The sequence below is a fragment of the Lycorma delicatula genome, chromosome 7, assembly GCF_047948215.1.
Source record: "Lycorma delicatula isolate Av1 chromosome 7, ASM4794821v1, whole genome shotgun sequence".
Taxonomy (NCBI): domain Eukaryota; kingdom Metazoa; phylum Arthropoda; class Insecta; order Hemiptera; family Fulgoridae; genus Lycorma; species Lycorma delicatula.
The window spans coordinates 20901663-20917895 of NC_134461.1; the positions used below are offsets into that span (position 1 = coordinate 20901663).

Consider the following 16233-nt stretch of genomic DNA (forward strand, 5'->3'; position numbering starts at 1 on the left):
CTAATTAATTGTGTTCCCAAGGTTGCAAACTTGACCCTCAAAAAGATTCATTTTCATTGAATGAATAATTTTTTTCCTACTTCAATTTGTCTCGTTAATTATTGAACATCCCTTTATTTTCTAAGAATATAGTAGACGCCGTAAAAAAATTTTTTCCATTTCTAGTATTAATGGAAATGTATTATGATGTAATAAACATCAATTTTAATGGCAAATTGGTTGCCATATTTTGATTATATAAATTAATCAATTGTCTAAAAATTCATAGGTTTAAGTTAGCTCAGAAAAAGTGGCTTTTTAATTTGAGATTTGGTGGTTTGAATTTTTCTTAGATTGGTTAAAAAAATAATTGAAACTCACCAAGTAATAATGTTGAAAGCTAACATATTTTTCTTTTTTAAGGAAGTTGTCTTTATAAATAAATCTTTCATGTCCATAATATATGAATTTAAAAGTAGGTCAGTTAATTTTACTTAAAAGAATTTCATTTAAAAAATATTTTTATCAGAGAGGTTTGTTTATGTTAAATGTTGTGTAAAATGTATTTGACCTTCTTAGATTGATGCAATTATTTTAAAAGATCTCTAAATCGATGTAGGCTACAGTTTCTGTTTCTAAATTTCTATAAAATTGTATGTAGTTTGAATTTAAAAACAAAACTACATAACTTACTATTTTTATTTTAAAATTAGAAATATAAAATATTTTATTATTATCGCCTTGTTAAGTAATTTTACTTAGATTTAATTTTAACTAGATTTAAAACAGGGTTGTGCAGCATCAACTGATGAAATAACTGAATTAAGAAAAATTTGAAAGAAATTTCTACAGTATTCATCAAAAAAGAAAATGCTTGTCTTCCAACCACTATATAGAAAAATCTTAATTAATCTGTTGTTTCATAGAAGAACATAACTGTAAGATGACCACAAGGTCTGCTGTTATATCTTGCAATTGTAATCTTCTGTAAGTATGACTTAGGTAGCTAGCAGATGTAGTGGAGATTTTTTCTTTAACATCTTTTACCTTCCTGTTATAAATTGTAACATTAATTATAATGATGTTAAAGCAGCGCTTTAGACAACTTTCTGTTTTGCTCAGAACTGAGATAGCAATCTCTTTTCTTTTAATGTAAGCGTATTGAAACTAACCATTGGTAAATTTGTTTAAATAATTGAAAGAACTGATTAAACTCTGGTTTCAAGTATACTTAAATACTATTTTTTTTTTAATTTTATCCTAACAAACTTGTAGAACACTGAAATTTACACTAACAGGAAAACATGGTAAAATGGGGGATTTTTAATATTTGCAGTTTTCTGTAATTCTTACAAGCTTTTTTAAATTAATTGAAACTCATAAATAATTGAGAAAAGATGGAGGTTTAATAAAAGTTAATTTTGTACATTGAGATTGCTTCAAAGATAGCTTTTACTTTTGTTCTGAATATTATAATTAGTCTCCCATTTAACAAAGAATGCTGGTAACATTTGTATTCAAACTTGTTGAAAATGAGTTTAACTGGATTTCAACAAGGGTTTTGTACAGTATCATTTAAAATAATAGTTGATTTAAGAAAAATTAGATGTGAGTTTTTATTTAAAATATTTTCATGATTTTAATTAGTTTATTTATTACTGGTTATTGTTTCAATGTTTTAATTTGTATTATGTAGGTTTGTTAGATCACTTAATTTTCTTTAAGTAATTTTAGAAAAAAAAAAATTGTATGGCATTTTTATTTTATTATTGCTTGATGTATGCTTTTGTTTGTTGCAAAATTATGAATTTTATGAATGCTGTGGAAATTTTATTGTATTTTACTATAAATATTTAAAAATATTAGTATAGGCTGCCTCAAGCTTGAGGCAGCCTACTCAGACTGGAAGGTTTGACCGTCTTCCTTAAATTAGTAATCACTACTCACTTCTTGCACCAAATAAAAAATATGACTAAATAATTACTTGTAATTATAAAATTAATGAACATCATTGTAATCTTGTAAATTAGATAGTCACAGCAATTGTTTGGGCAATTTTTAATCTTGTAGCATTTTTAATTTGCATTTTGGGGCTTCCAATGTGCTCATTTTGTTGTAAGCTTTGAGACTCTCAGTTTCTGCTTCAAAAAATTATTTGGTTATGAAAGTTTTTGTTACTAAATTTTTTGTTTTTATAAAGCATTTTACTATATTTAAACAAAGTTAAATGTTTCTATACAAGATTTATATAACAACCATCACATCTTGATGAAGGTTGTATCTGAATTTTTATAGTTGATAAAAAAGGAGGAGCTCTTTTACATTATTATCATAACATAATTTTGTAATGAGTAATCATAAAATAAGTTCTAATTACATTTTTTTTTAATATAGTTGAAAATAATTTTTGAGGGGTTAGTAATTAGCCGACTGATGCAGGATAAATACTGTTTTGTTGGTGTAATTTTGCTAGATTTGGGTGGCAAGTATTATTTTTATTAATTATTGGTAATTATGAAGTCTTTATTAATCGTAGGAACAATGAATGCTAATTTAGATTGACAGTTGATGATGGTGGTTGATCATTCCAACCAAAGTAGGCTGCTTCAGCTTAGCTAAGGATGGCCTATAATAGTAGGACTTGTGGATTTACCTGAATCATCAGTTCATTTCAAAGTTTATACTTCCTCAGCATTAATATAAAATTGAATTGCTAATTTAATTTTTTTGTTTTATAATTTTAATAATTGTAAATACATAGTCAAATTTTCATGTGTAAATTTTTGTAATACACCAGCAAGATTCTGGAAACTGTTCTATGTTATTATTAATTTTATTTTTCAAATTTTGACTTGTATGTTTCATTCAAGATACTAGCAAAAATTATTTTATTCTTATTTTGATGTTTTACCTCTAGACAAGATTGCAAGTTGAGTAAGTATTCAGATATTTGCATTGTCCAATCTTGAACCAATCGTTTGATTAATTTGAACCGTATCAAACGAAGTATGGCCATACATTTCATACCCAATTAAACTTAGTCATATTTTCAGTTGAATTAAGATCAGATATATAAGCATGACAAACAGCTGTAACAATAGCAATCAGGATTGCTTATACCAGATATCAAACTGTTGTAGTTGTGGTTACAATGTTACAGAGTCATGCTTGCTAGACTGGTATGATAATTAACCTTCATTGCTTATGAAGGTTTTTCAAGATTTATAATTCATTTTTTTGAAAATTTAATAAATATCCAAAAGAAAAAGCATGTTTTAAGTTATATTTTGTGAACCTAATTATCTTGGTTGTACAGGCCTACTTGGGCTTTGGCTTCAATCCTTCTCTAAGTTTCTCTATCATTTGCCAGTCTTTTCGATCCATCAAACCCACAGCTCTCAGTGTCCTGAGTAAGATCATCCATTCATTTTTTCCTAGTCCCTCATTTTATTCTAAGGTTGCAATACAGTTCTTACGATTAAATTTTGCTATTGTAATATCCAAATCATTGTTTCTTAATTTGTAACATTCAAATTCTTTGAATGGAGCATACACTATGATACAGCATTTGCTCTAAATGAATGAAAGAACACCAAATTACATATTTTCATCTTAATGATCCAAAATTTATAATGCATCATGTGTCAATCATTTTATGAAAACTAATTTTGAATGATTAGAGGTGGTTTTAATTTCTATTATTCAAATTTTATTTTTTGTTTTTAATTATTTTTGAAGTGAAAAGTTTGTTATATTTTATTGCAATAAACACGTCACTCTAATACACATATATTAAAATTGTGCGTAATTTTGAAATAAAATAAGTTTTGTTGTTCAAATAAGTTTATTGAATATTTATTTAATTTAAAAAGTTTAATCTTTTTTTATTGGCACGATATGTTAACATAATTTATATTTAATTTAAAAAGTTTAATCTTTTTTTATTGGCACGATATGTTAACATAATTTATTTTTAATTGCAAGCTACAGTGTACATGTGGTTATGAAGTTGTAATTACAATGAATTTTTTGTTTGTGAAAAAAAAATTATTTGGTATAAATATGAATTATTAATATTTACAGTGCTCAGCAATCATCAGAAAATTCTAATAAAGCTGGACGTAAACTTGGTAATCAAGTTATACGCAAAGGATGGATGTGTATACATAATCTTGGTATAATGAAAGGTGGATCTCGTGATTATTGGTTCGTTCTTACTTCAGAGAATATATCCTGGTTTAAAGATGAAGAGGTATGTTTGCATAATGCTGTAGTTTTCTTCCCTTTTTAATGATATTTTGGTTTGTAGATGTCTCAGTACTTGTGACAAATGTAATTTTAAGGATGATGATGATGATGAGATTTATATAATTTATGTAATACAATTTAAAAAAAAAAAGTAAAAAATAAATAAAATTATTAATTATCTACAAATAGAATTATTTGTATAATTTATGTAATTCATGTTTTAGGTGAATTTATGTTTGATGTGAAAAACTGCTTGTAAAAAATTGATCTGAGTATAATTATTCAAGGAATTAATTACTTAGGAGTCCTAACTCTTGAAAAATTTTTTTTAACATTTATTTATTTATTTACTCTAGAAACAACAAGTTGATGCCCAATTTCTCTCTTCAAACCCACAACCTTCTGGATGAAAGATAGAGTCACTATCACTCCACCATGAAGGTCCAGCAGCATAATTATTGATTCAACAGAACATCATGTTTATCGAAACATACAGGTTGAACCTGTATGTAAAATCATCTAAAAAATTGTGAAAGTTGTACACAAAAATAATGTTTGTTCTAATTTTCATTACGTAAATTTTTTTACATCCTTAGTGTATAAATAGTAATTTAAATAAAGTTGTACTAGAAGGAGATTTGCTCATACTGAGTGAATAAATGCCAAAGATCTTTTTTTCATCAACAGAGATGCAGCATGTTAGTAAACATTTCAAGTGATGAAATGACAGTCAATTAGTATATATTACTACACCTATATTTATATGAAGTTAATTTTTCAGGTTTCAATAAAACTGGTATTAATGTAAAACACCATACAAACAAAAGATATGTATCAAACCAACAGTCACAGATTGAAACTTGTCATCACAGCATATGATCTTTCACTTTAGTTTTGTATGGAATGCAAAGTTTTATATGATAATGAACCTCAACTTGGCAATTAATTATTTATAGATGCAACTTAAATTATATGGACAGAACGCATTCCAAATTTATTTATATATTTTTAATTTTATGGTGCTCACAAAAAAAAATCATAGGTCTATTTATGAAAATTGTAGAACAGTAAACTTTTCTGTTAAATCACTGGTATTATAAGGTCTTAACTGATTTTAATAAATGAATTACCAAATTGTTTTTCAGCCTCTTTTTAAAAGGTTATGCAGGGGAAACCATATAGCTGCAGTTGCTCTTACAAAACATGATTCAGTTAGTAGTAACTCAAAATATTGCTGAATGAAAAACAAGTTGTAAGTACACGAGAATAAACAAGCTGTCTGCTTAAGTTTTACTATTTGCCCATTTGATTTGGATTAATTTGTATCAGATTTATTTTATTGATAAAAATATCATTCAGATTGGTCCAGCAGTTTTTGAGTTTTAACAGAACAGTGCAAACATTCATTTAATATTCATGGACATTCTGATTTTTATTTAAAATAAGAAAATAAAATAATGTGTAAAAATAAGGTTTATCAGTGTATGTAGCATAATTTTTGCTCATTTTAATAATTCTTTTGTAAGAATTAAAGATCAATACCTGTTATAAAGTGGGTATTTTTTTTCAGTTCCACCATGAGTTAGGATTGATGGATGTCTGCCTATTATTTGTAAAACAAGTGCATTGACTGACATTTGAGGCTGATGAAGGCTGTTTCTCATTCAGTCTCAGTTGAGAGTAAAGAAATCATGTTTAGCAATGGTCTGAAATCATTTTCCTTACTTATTTCGTGTCTATCATTTATACAGCAAAATACTGTATTTTGGGCAGATAAACTATTTTGCCATATATTTTTGTTTTGTTTTTATATAGGAACGTGAGAAGAAATATATGTTATCTTTAGATGGTCTTAAGCTCCGTGATGTTGAACAAGGTTTTATGTCAAGGAGACATACTTTTGCTTTATTCAACCCTGAAGGTCGAAATGTGTACAAGGTTTGTTAGATTTTTTTTTTTTTAATCTAATTCATTCATTCAGTGTATCTTGTTTCTGGTTTATTATTCATTTTTTAAGACTAGTAAGACTGGGTTTAAATTAATTCATAAATCATTTGCATTTACTTATATATAACACAAGTTTAAGTTAGTAATAAATGATAATGAATATTTTTAATGTACTATTGCATTTATCATTTGTAGCATCTGCTAAAAATGGTAAACTGATTTATAATACGAAAGAAAAGGTTGATAGGTGGGTGGAATATATTGAAGAGTTATATGGAAAGTTAAGGAAAATTTTGGGGTACATAAATTAAAATCTAATAATGTGTAAAACAAACATGGTACACCGATTAATAATACGATAGGCAAAGTCGATAGGTGGATGAAATATATTGATGAGTTATATGGAGGAAATGAATTAGAAAATGGTGTTATAGAGGAAGAAGAGGAAGTTGAAGAGGATGAAAATGGAGATACAATATTGTGATCTGAATTTAATAGAACATTAAAGGATTTGAATGGCAGAAAGGCTCCTGAGGTAGACAGGATACCTTTAGAATTACTGCTCAGTGCAAGTGAGGAAGCGATAGATAGATTATACAATCCGATGTATAACATTTACATAAAAGGTTAAGTTCTGTCAGACTTCAAAAAGAGTTATTGTCATAATACCAAAGAAAGCAGGAGCAGAAAAATGTGAAGAATACAGAACAGTTAACTTAACTACACATATATAAAAAATCTTAATGAGAATGCTGTACAGAAGAATTGAGAGGAGAGTGGAAGAAGTGTTAGGAGACAACCAGCTTGGTTTCAGGAAAAGTATAGGGACAAGGGAAGCAATTTTAGTGCTCAGATTATTAGTAGAAGGAAGATTAAAGAAAAACAAACCGACATACATGTCATTTATAGAGTTAGAAAAGGCAATTTGATAATGTAGACTGGAACGTAGACTAAAATGTTCAACATTTTAAAAATTTTAGAGTTTAAGTATAGATATATAAGAACAATTGCTTAAATTTACAGGAACCGAACTGCAACAGTAATAATCGAAGAGCATAAGAAAGAAGCAGTAATAAAAATGGAGTAACAGTACAAGGTGAAAAAATAAAGATGCTACGGTTTGCTGATGATATAGTAATTCTAGCTGAGAGTAAAAAAAGATTTAGAAGAAACAGTGAATGGCATGGATGAAGTCTTTCAAAAGAACTACTGCATGGAAATAAACAAGAACAAAATGAAAGTAATGAAATGTAGTAGAAATAAAGTAGATGGCACACTGAATATAAAAATAGGACAAGAAAAGACTATGGAGGTAGAAGAATTTTGTTATTTGGGAAGTAGAATTACTAAAGAGCAATATAAAATATCCCGAATAGCATAGGCGAAACGAGTTTTCAGTCAGAAATATGATTTACTTACATCAAAAATTAATTTAAACATCAGGAAAGCAATTTTGAAAGTATATGCTTGGATAGCTTTATATGGAAGTGAAACTTGGACAATTGGAATACCTGAGAAGAAAAAATTAGAAGCTTTTGAAATGTGGTGCTACAGGAGGATGTTAAAAATCAGGTGGGTGGATAAAGTGACAAGTGAAGAGATATTGCAGCAAATTGATGAAGAAAGAAGCATTTGGAAAATATAGCTAAAAGAAGAGACAGACTTATAGGTCAGACTTATCTCTTGGAGTAGTCACTTTGGTATTAGAGGAAAGTTAGATGGGAAAAATTGTTTGTTTAGACAGGTAACATTTGCAATGTGTAAAAGAAATTGTTAGGGGTGTAGGATGTAGGGGTCATTTCAGGATGTAGGATGTAGGCCAGTCATTTCATTTCATACTAAAATGAAATGACTGGCACTAGACAGGGAATCTTGGAGAGCTGCATCAAACGAGTCAAATAACTGAAGACAAAAAATTTTCATTGGGATGCTAAAAAAAAAAAAAAAAAATATTTTAAACTAAAGTTTCAACTAAACCATGGAGAAGTACAGTTAATTCAGTTGGCTCATTTTACAGCCAAAAAAATTATTTTTCTCACAATCTATAAGTATCCCATAAGTAGCAATGGGAATTCATTAGAGTTATACTGACTAGAATTTTATCAATGAGAATACCAACTGAAAGTAGTATGAACTAAATTTTATCGTTGAATTGTATATTGATAACTATCAACAACTTTTTATATGTGGGGTGGCTTAAATGTGTAGTGCACATTGTAACTAATTGGAAGAAGAAAATGTCTCATAAGCAACAGGGAGTGCCATCTTGAAATTTCACCTGTTACAAACATTTCAACACTTGTTGATCCGTGCACTCAATTTCTGTTAGTTGCTATTTTTATGGAATCGAGTACATATGCTATATCAGTACATTTAAAACAATATGCAGTGATTGAAATTTTAACAGCAGAAAAGTGTATGCTAGTTAGATTCATGATCGTCTAAAAGTTGTTTACGGTGATGAAATGTTTGATCAAAGTACTGTGAATAGATGGGCAATAAAATGATGAGCATCAGAAGCTGGTAAATCGAATATTGAGCATGAACCTTGTGGTGGTCATCCGGTTTCTATGACTGATGAGCAGCACCAAAAGGAGGTGGATGAATTGATTCAAAATGACCATCGCATTATACAATGCATTGCCACCCAAAAGATAGGTAATCAAAAGAACAAATAGGACCTATTATTCCACAACTAGATTGCTGTAAAATCTGTTCATGATGGGTGCTGTGCAAACTCGCAATGAGGAGCAAAAACAACAAAAGGAATGTTGTTAACAGCTTCTGAAACGTTATTTTGATTAGGGAGATGATTTCCTTTTCAATATTATTACGGAATAGGAAACTCAGATTCATCATTACAATCCAAAAGAAAAACAGCAGAGCATGGAATACTTGCAATGTAGTTCGCCACAATCAGAAAAATTCAAAACCCAACCCTCTCTAAAATAATGTTCTCTTGACAGTGTTCTGGAATTCCAAATAAGAGTATGTGACTGACTACCTGGAAGCCAGGTCGACTACAAATTATTGCAATACACAAACATTAAAACACCTTGGGAGGCATTTGTTGTATTTGATAATCCACAAAGTCGATAATTCTGCAACACAGAAATGTATAACTATAGATATTGTATGAAGCCACTGAGTCTTGTAAAGTTGAAATTTGAACCTCTTCTACAATTTGATACGCATTAGATTTGACATTTTGTGATTTTCACTTTTTTTGCAATTAAAGAATGATATTAAGGATACTCATTTCACTACAGATGATGAACTGAATAAAGAATGCAGTGAGGTCATGAACTAAGGAAAGACCACCAGCAATCTTCATTGACAGAATGAAAGACTGGTTCACCTTTGGGTGGAAATTTATAGCTGTAAATGGCGACTGTGGAAAAGTTTTTATAGAAAAAAAAAATGTACTTTTACTTTTATGCCATATTTGTTTCACTCGATGTCTCTTTTCATTTGTGAGTTGTGAACGATTGTGCGTAACATTTCAGCTATCCGTTGTATGTTATGTACAGTGGTTTATAAATTTATTTATTATACAGTATATGGTTTACTGAGTTGTCTTATTCTGTATCTTAAATCTTTTATGAAATAAATGTACAGCATTCTTCTGTTAGTGCTGTTTGGATGATAACTTTACTTTAATGTTGAACTTGAAACAAAAGTACATATATTTACACTTTCTAGGAAAACCTTATTTTCCTTGTCGTAATTTTTTATCCATTTATACAGTTTCCTTTGTTTTTAGGACTACAAACAACTTGAATTAAGTTGTGAAACACAAGATGAAGTTGATTCATGGAAAGCATCATTCCTTAGGGCCGGAGTGTATCCTGAAAAAACTACTGACCAATCAAACGGTGATGAGGTGAGTTTGAATCGTTCACAAATTGTTTTGTTAGATTTGAGCTATTTTAGAAAGTGTTTTTTTATTATCTGTCACAAACTGATTGGAATTTTCATTTTTAAAATTATTTTCCTATCATCTGTTATGCAACTTTCTTGGATATTTTCAGCTCTTTGTGCAACTGATTTTAATGTGAAAGAGTAAATTTTAATTCTGTTTCAAGTAAATTCAGAACCTAATTAGGTCAAAATTAATAAATTAGTGAAAGTGTGTAGTGAAACTAGTATTTAATTAACATATAAGTTATATGTTAACTGAAACAAAGGCTTCTGTGGGAGATTTATATGTGGTGATTGAATCTGTTAATAATGCTTTGTTTACTTTCGAAAATAGAATAAAATTACTAAAAATGTTCTTTACACACTATACTGAACTCATGTTTCTATAATTTCTATATAAATAACAAATTTTCATTTTCTTTAGATATTTATAATAGTTTATTCTATGACTTCAATCATAAAACTATTTGTGAAATTGACTATGGAAAATATTCAATAATTATAGTCATAAACATAATCTTTGTTTCCTAACATGTAATACATGAAACCAATCCGCATTTTAATGCTGAAAATAAATCTGAAGTTGGAATTTTTCTATCTCCCTATGTTTTTGAAAAATTCCAATATTAAAATTTTTCTTTTAATTAGTCATTAACCATGATACAATAACTTAAGTTTTAATACAAATAGTACATGTCATCACATTATAACTTTCTATTAAAGCATACATGAACAAGATTCATCATTTCTATACAATTCAAAACATCACAAAACTTGTTGGCTTTGTTGGCGTACTGCTCTTAATAGTAAAATTTCTTCAGTAAGTGTGATAACTATATTAAGTTAATGAACAGTTAAGTCTCATAATGCATCATAAGTGTGTAAATGATTCTAACAGTTTTTATGTGTGTGATGAGTTCACTATAAAACCACATAAGAAAAAAAGCATTACACCTTTACCTTATTAATTGTACTTTGACTGGAAAATCAGTGATCAAGTTAAGACGTGGACGATTGACATAAGAGGATGTCTAAAAGGCACTTGAAAAGCTTTGCCATTTGGTGTCCCTTAGTCTGGTGTAAATCAAAAGATCATTTTACCAATTCTTTTTTTTGTTTAACCAATGTGTCTAGAATTTCTAAGAAGTCTAAACACACTACCTTATCATTAATTGCCATCTGCACTCAGATCTGTATCTCACTATGAATTTATTCCAGTTCCCAAGATTTCCAAAAACTTGTTTTGTGATAACAGTAATGAATGATTGTCAACTAGTCTCATGTTTAGCTTTTTGAAAATATATTTTCAGTTGTATTTAATTCACACAGTATTTAATTCTAATCTCATCTCTTATCTTTATTATTATTTAGTTATAAATTGTATTGTGGTTTTTTTTTAGGAAAGATAAATTCTAGTTATCTGTAAAAAAACCAGATATATATTTTTATTGAATATCCTAAGTTTATAGAACAACCAAATCATTTTTTAAAGGTTCTGATTCTATTATCGAGCTTGTACTTTACATTTTATTTAATCACTTAACAGTTGAAATTATAACTTGTACACAAACGAAACGCTTATGTTACTTCAAAAAAAAAAAAAATTACTTATTTTCCATGTTTTATCATTTATGTAATTTATGATGCTTGTAAATTAAAATTTACTTTCTAGGAGAATTTAATTTTAATATTTTTGAACATTAGAGAGTGATGTTGATATGGATGGAGGATAGAAGTGTCAATTTTTATAAATTGTATTTATTGTTAATTTAAAATTTTGTTTTTAATGTGTTAATATTAATGGGAAAATATTTATTCAAAGTGAATATTGGGAAAAGATGATATTAGACCAAAAAGATGTTAAGATTGCTGTGAACCTCTGTTAACATACTTTTTGAATATATTTAATTTATAACTATACAAATATATTATAAGTTCTTTTTTCGTTAATTTTTATGTACAATGTTTTTAACCTTGTTATTCTTTCTGGTAGATTACAGATTTAAGAAATTATTTATAATTTTTACTGTATTTTAATATTTTAGATGTTTGTGTCAATGAAGGTTTTATTAATTTTAAGATTTGATAATGTTCTTTTATTACACATTATTTGTATGTTATCTGTTGACGCGCTATTACATATTTTCTTATTATAAATGTAATACATTTAAAAAGATAATAGTTTATTTATTATTTTAAATTGATAATTAATTTAGTTTATTTTAGATTAATAGTTTTTTTTTTTCAGTGGGCAGAATTAATCATTTTCAATAATATGTGTGTAGTATAAGCTTGAGATATTAACAGTAGAACTTCTCATGTGTATTATAACTATATTTTTTTATGCGATTAAGAAAGGAATTTCTTGTTTTGTTACTGTTTTTGTTTTGATTGTTAACAATCATCATCAGTAGACGATGAGGAAAAAGTGGATATAAGAAAATAAGTAAACAAATAAATGAAAAAAGAAGAAATAATATAGTTAGCAGCAGAAAAACTACCCTGCTTCCCAAAATAAATACAAGTATAAACTTATGAATAAACTAAAATATCATTATTTTCATTCATATCAGATTTAATTTTAAAATTCTACCCAATTATACTGCATTATAATTACTTAACATGAAATACTATTGTAACAACTTTTCTGTTTTGCTGAATTTCTTTCATGATTATTTGTTTTCAACAATGTATAACAACAGGGGGAAATTACTATACTAATCTTGTAAAATCAAATTTTAAATGTAATTCAAATTTAAATTATGTATTTAATTCTTTGAAGTATGTGCTTACATTTCTCTCTAAAAAAATAATAAATTTTTGAAATATAACAAAACTTTAAAATGTTTAAAACTTTATAAATGGAATTGAATTAAATTGAAGCAGAGTTTGATGGAAATGTTTACAAGGAAATATCAAGATATGTTTTTGTTAAGTCTGTAAATGAATTCCAAATTATTAATTAGGGTTATCTGTGTACAAGAATCATTCTTGTGTCAGTGGGGGTTTATATAATGCTCTACAACAATGTCAGTAACAATAATGTGTTGGATGGATGTTTTCAGAACATCCTCTTGTCATGAATGTTTTTTATTATACAGGATGTGTGGCACAACCTCCATTTTTTCAGCATTAATTGAAAATTAACCATGTAATCAGATTAAGTGTTTCCAGGGCACTTGATTAAGTGCCCGGAAACATTTCTCTTGAAATATCCATTAATCTTCACACATTATTAACTGTGTCCATATCCAGTTTAAACTACACATTCGGATTCTTAAGTTCTCTGAGTTTTGATCCCAGAAAATTTTGGAGCATTACAATTTATCGATCAGCTGTTATTGTTATCGCTGTGCCTCTCTCCTCAAATAAGTAAGGCCTCCAAACTCCAAACGATTCAACAGTACACCAAACGGTAACACATTGACTGTGGAGGAACCTTTCACAAACTGTTGAGGATTTTCTTCTGCCAATATTAAAAATTCTGCTTGTTAACGCTGCCAGAAAATAAGCTTTATAAGTTGATATCAAGATGGCATTTTCTGAAAAATTTTGATGATTAATATGTTTTGTGATTTTTCCAATCATGTTCACCAAGTTCTTGTATGAGAATAGTTGAAACTTCAGGTATGTGTGTAAAATTCTTCTCACAGTTTGATCTGAAACATGCAAAGCAGAAACTTGGATAACAGGGTATTTAATCCTGATTTAAATCCAAATTTAATTAGAAAAAAAATTTAATATAAATTACTAGGATTATGTAGGATTAGCTGTCTGGGAGATCACAATACTGATTCTCTCACAGTTTTGAAATTTTCTGGTGTCTGAGCACTTCTAGCCCTTTCAGATTGTTTTCTTTTTTAAGGCTGAACCTATGGCTCTGAAATTATTAACCCACAATAAAATTATTTTATGGTCTGAAACCAGAGCATTTCAACTAAGTGTGAAGTGTATAAGGTTCTTTAAGTAGCAATAACAGAATCTGTTTTGATTAATCAACAGCAATGCATGATTCTCATCCATTCAATTCATAACAGCAAATAAAATGGCAAGGCACTCACTACTGGTATTGAATACTGTTTACCTACCCCTCCATTATAATTATGCCTGTACAGTGACAAAGCAAAATCTGGCAGGTTATTTTGCTGCACCCATACGTCATATTACAATCGGAGATGATATTTTAAATCTTGTAATGCTGATTTCTGTGGTAGCGATTCTATTTTACGTAAATAAACAATTTGTAATTTAAATTTAACTGATGCAAAAATCTTTATAATTTTTAATTAACATATTTCATGCATCTATATAAATCATAAAAGGAACAGAAGTTCAGAGATAAAACACTGATTTTATTGTTGTAAAATCATCGGTTTGAATGAACACATCTTGAGTTATGAGTTTTTCTCAATCTAAACCCATGAAATTTAAAATGAATGAAAATTGGAATTGTAATTAGTGCTGATTATAAAATGAGAACTTCTACAAGCATTGTTTATGTCTTTCTCTTGAGGTCTGTGTTCTTATTTTTTTTTTATTTTACTCACATATTTAGTATATTTAAAGAATTCACCATGGACACTTATTATTTAAACACATAAGTTGGTTGTAGCACTTGAAAGTTTAGGATCACCGCTTTAATTTTTTTTAAACTTATGTAAATAAATGTATATATTTATATTAGCACAATTATTGAGTTTACGTTTCAGTGAACCTGTTTTAATTGGCCTGACCCTTTGGTCATATCAATTGTTCCACTGTAGTTTCAAGCATATACTGCATTTTCAGTCGCTTATGTAATATATAGTTTCAGGATGCTAATTCAGATTCTCTCCAGGTTTTTCACAATAATAATTCTTTTACAGTTTTTATTATTTTTACATTATTTTCTTTTAAAATTTTTATAGTTTTCGTTGTTATATGTTTAAATAAAATCATATATAATGAAACCTCTTGTATCTGGACAACCACCCATGAGTGATTATTATTGTTGTCTGTCTGAAAAATTTTCATCTATGCTGGTTTTGGCTGCTGTAATAGTTTATTTCAGGAGTCATCTGACCATAGAAAAGATAACTAAAAATACTTAATTATATATTTAATATAAATAATCCTGCACTTTTTAAGTGTAGATTTAAAAAAACACAATAATAAAAAAAGAAACTGCTTCATTTATTTTATTAATATTACTTATTTATTTTTAAATAATCTTACCTTTACAGGAGATTATTGAAAATTTTGATCTTTGTTTTAATGATCCATTCTTTAACAAATTTCAATATTGAATTGGTCTATAATCACTTTCTCTATCCATACACTTTTTTTTTAAACTGTAGTTCGTGCAGTTTGAATTTGCAGATTAAATTTAAGTTAACACTTCGCAGTGTTTGAATAGATATAAAAATCCACAGCCTTTGTTTTGAAATTTGTATTATAAAATTATATTAGGCAATATAATATCTTGTTTATAAGGTTAAGAGAAACAGATTAAATGAAATAAACTGGATTTTGATACTAATTAGGAATTGAGTATCAGACATTTGTGTAAAACATTTTCTGTAGTTGCAAGAATTGAGAAGTTTGAAAAATGAATACTAGTTTTGAAGATTCAGGAAGTCTAGATGGACAGGGGAAGACAGTAAACTGAATTCCTTTAATCTGATGAATCTGCAGTAATAGGAATGTTTTAGGGAGTAGCATTGTGGAGATTGAAAAATAAAAAGTAAAGTAAATTGGTGACAGCCAAAGTTGACAGCAATTCAGTGAGTTGCTGCTTCTTGTTAAAAATTGAAGTTACGAAGACCGAGTGTAGTTCATTATCTGCTGTTGAGATTGTTTAGCTATAGCTAATGACTTGTAGAAAGATAGATGAATCTCCTGTTTTGCTACATTAAGATTAGACATATACCTAATGTGAACAACTGTTTGCATCAGAGACGATTGAACCTGGGCTTATTTTAGCATTAGTGTTTCTTTTGGAATGTTCATTAAATGTAAGTTCTTATTTGAGGTAAACTAAATGAAAATACTATTTAAGTAATACTTTACAGAATTTGGTTGTATACATGATTTGGTTGTATAAAATAATGTCTTACCTGTTAAGTCCAGATGGAGAAGTTTCACTATAATTGGTTTTTT

At 28.1% G+C, this 16233-nt stretch overlaps 1 protein-coding gene across 5 annotated transcripts in view; it reads left to right on the top strand.

Annotated features, from left to right (window-relative positions):
- Positions 1-16233, top strand: part of shi (dynamin-1 shibire) — a 219921-nt gene that overhangs the window by 107494 nt on the left and 96194 nt on the right. For all 5 annotated transcript variants that reach the window (XM_075372150.1, XM_075372149.1, XM_075372153.1 and 2 more), the window contains 3 exons: positions 4063-4231; positions 6043-6165; positions 9938-10057. In XM_075372150.1, coding sequence (XP_075228265.1) covers positions 4063-4231; positions 6043-6165; positions 9938-10057 — 412 coding nt within the window. The remainder of the gene's footprint in view (positions 1-4062; positions 4232-6042; positions 6166-9937; positions 10058-16233) is intronic.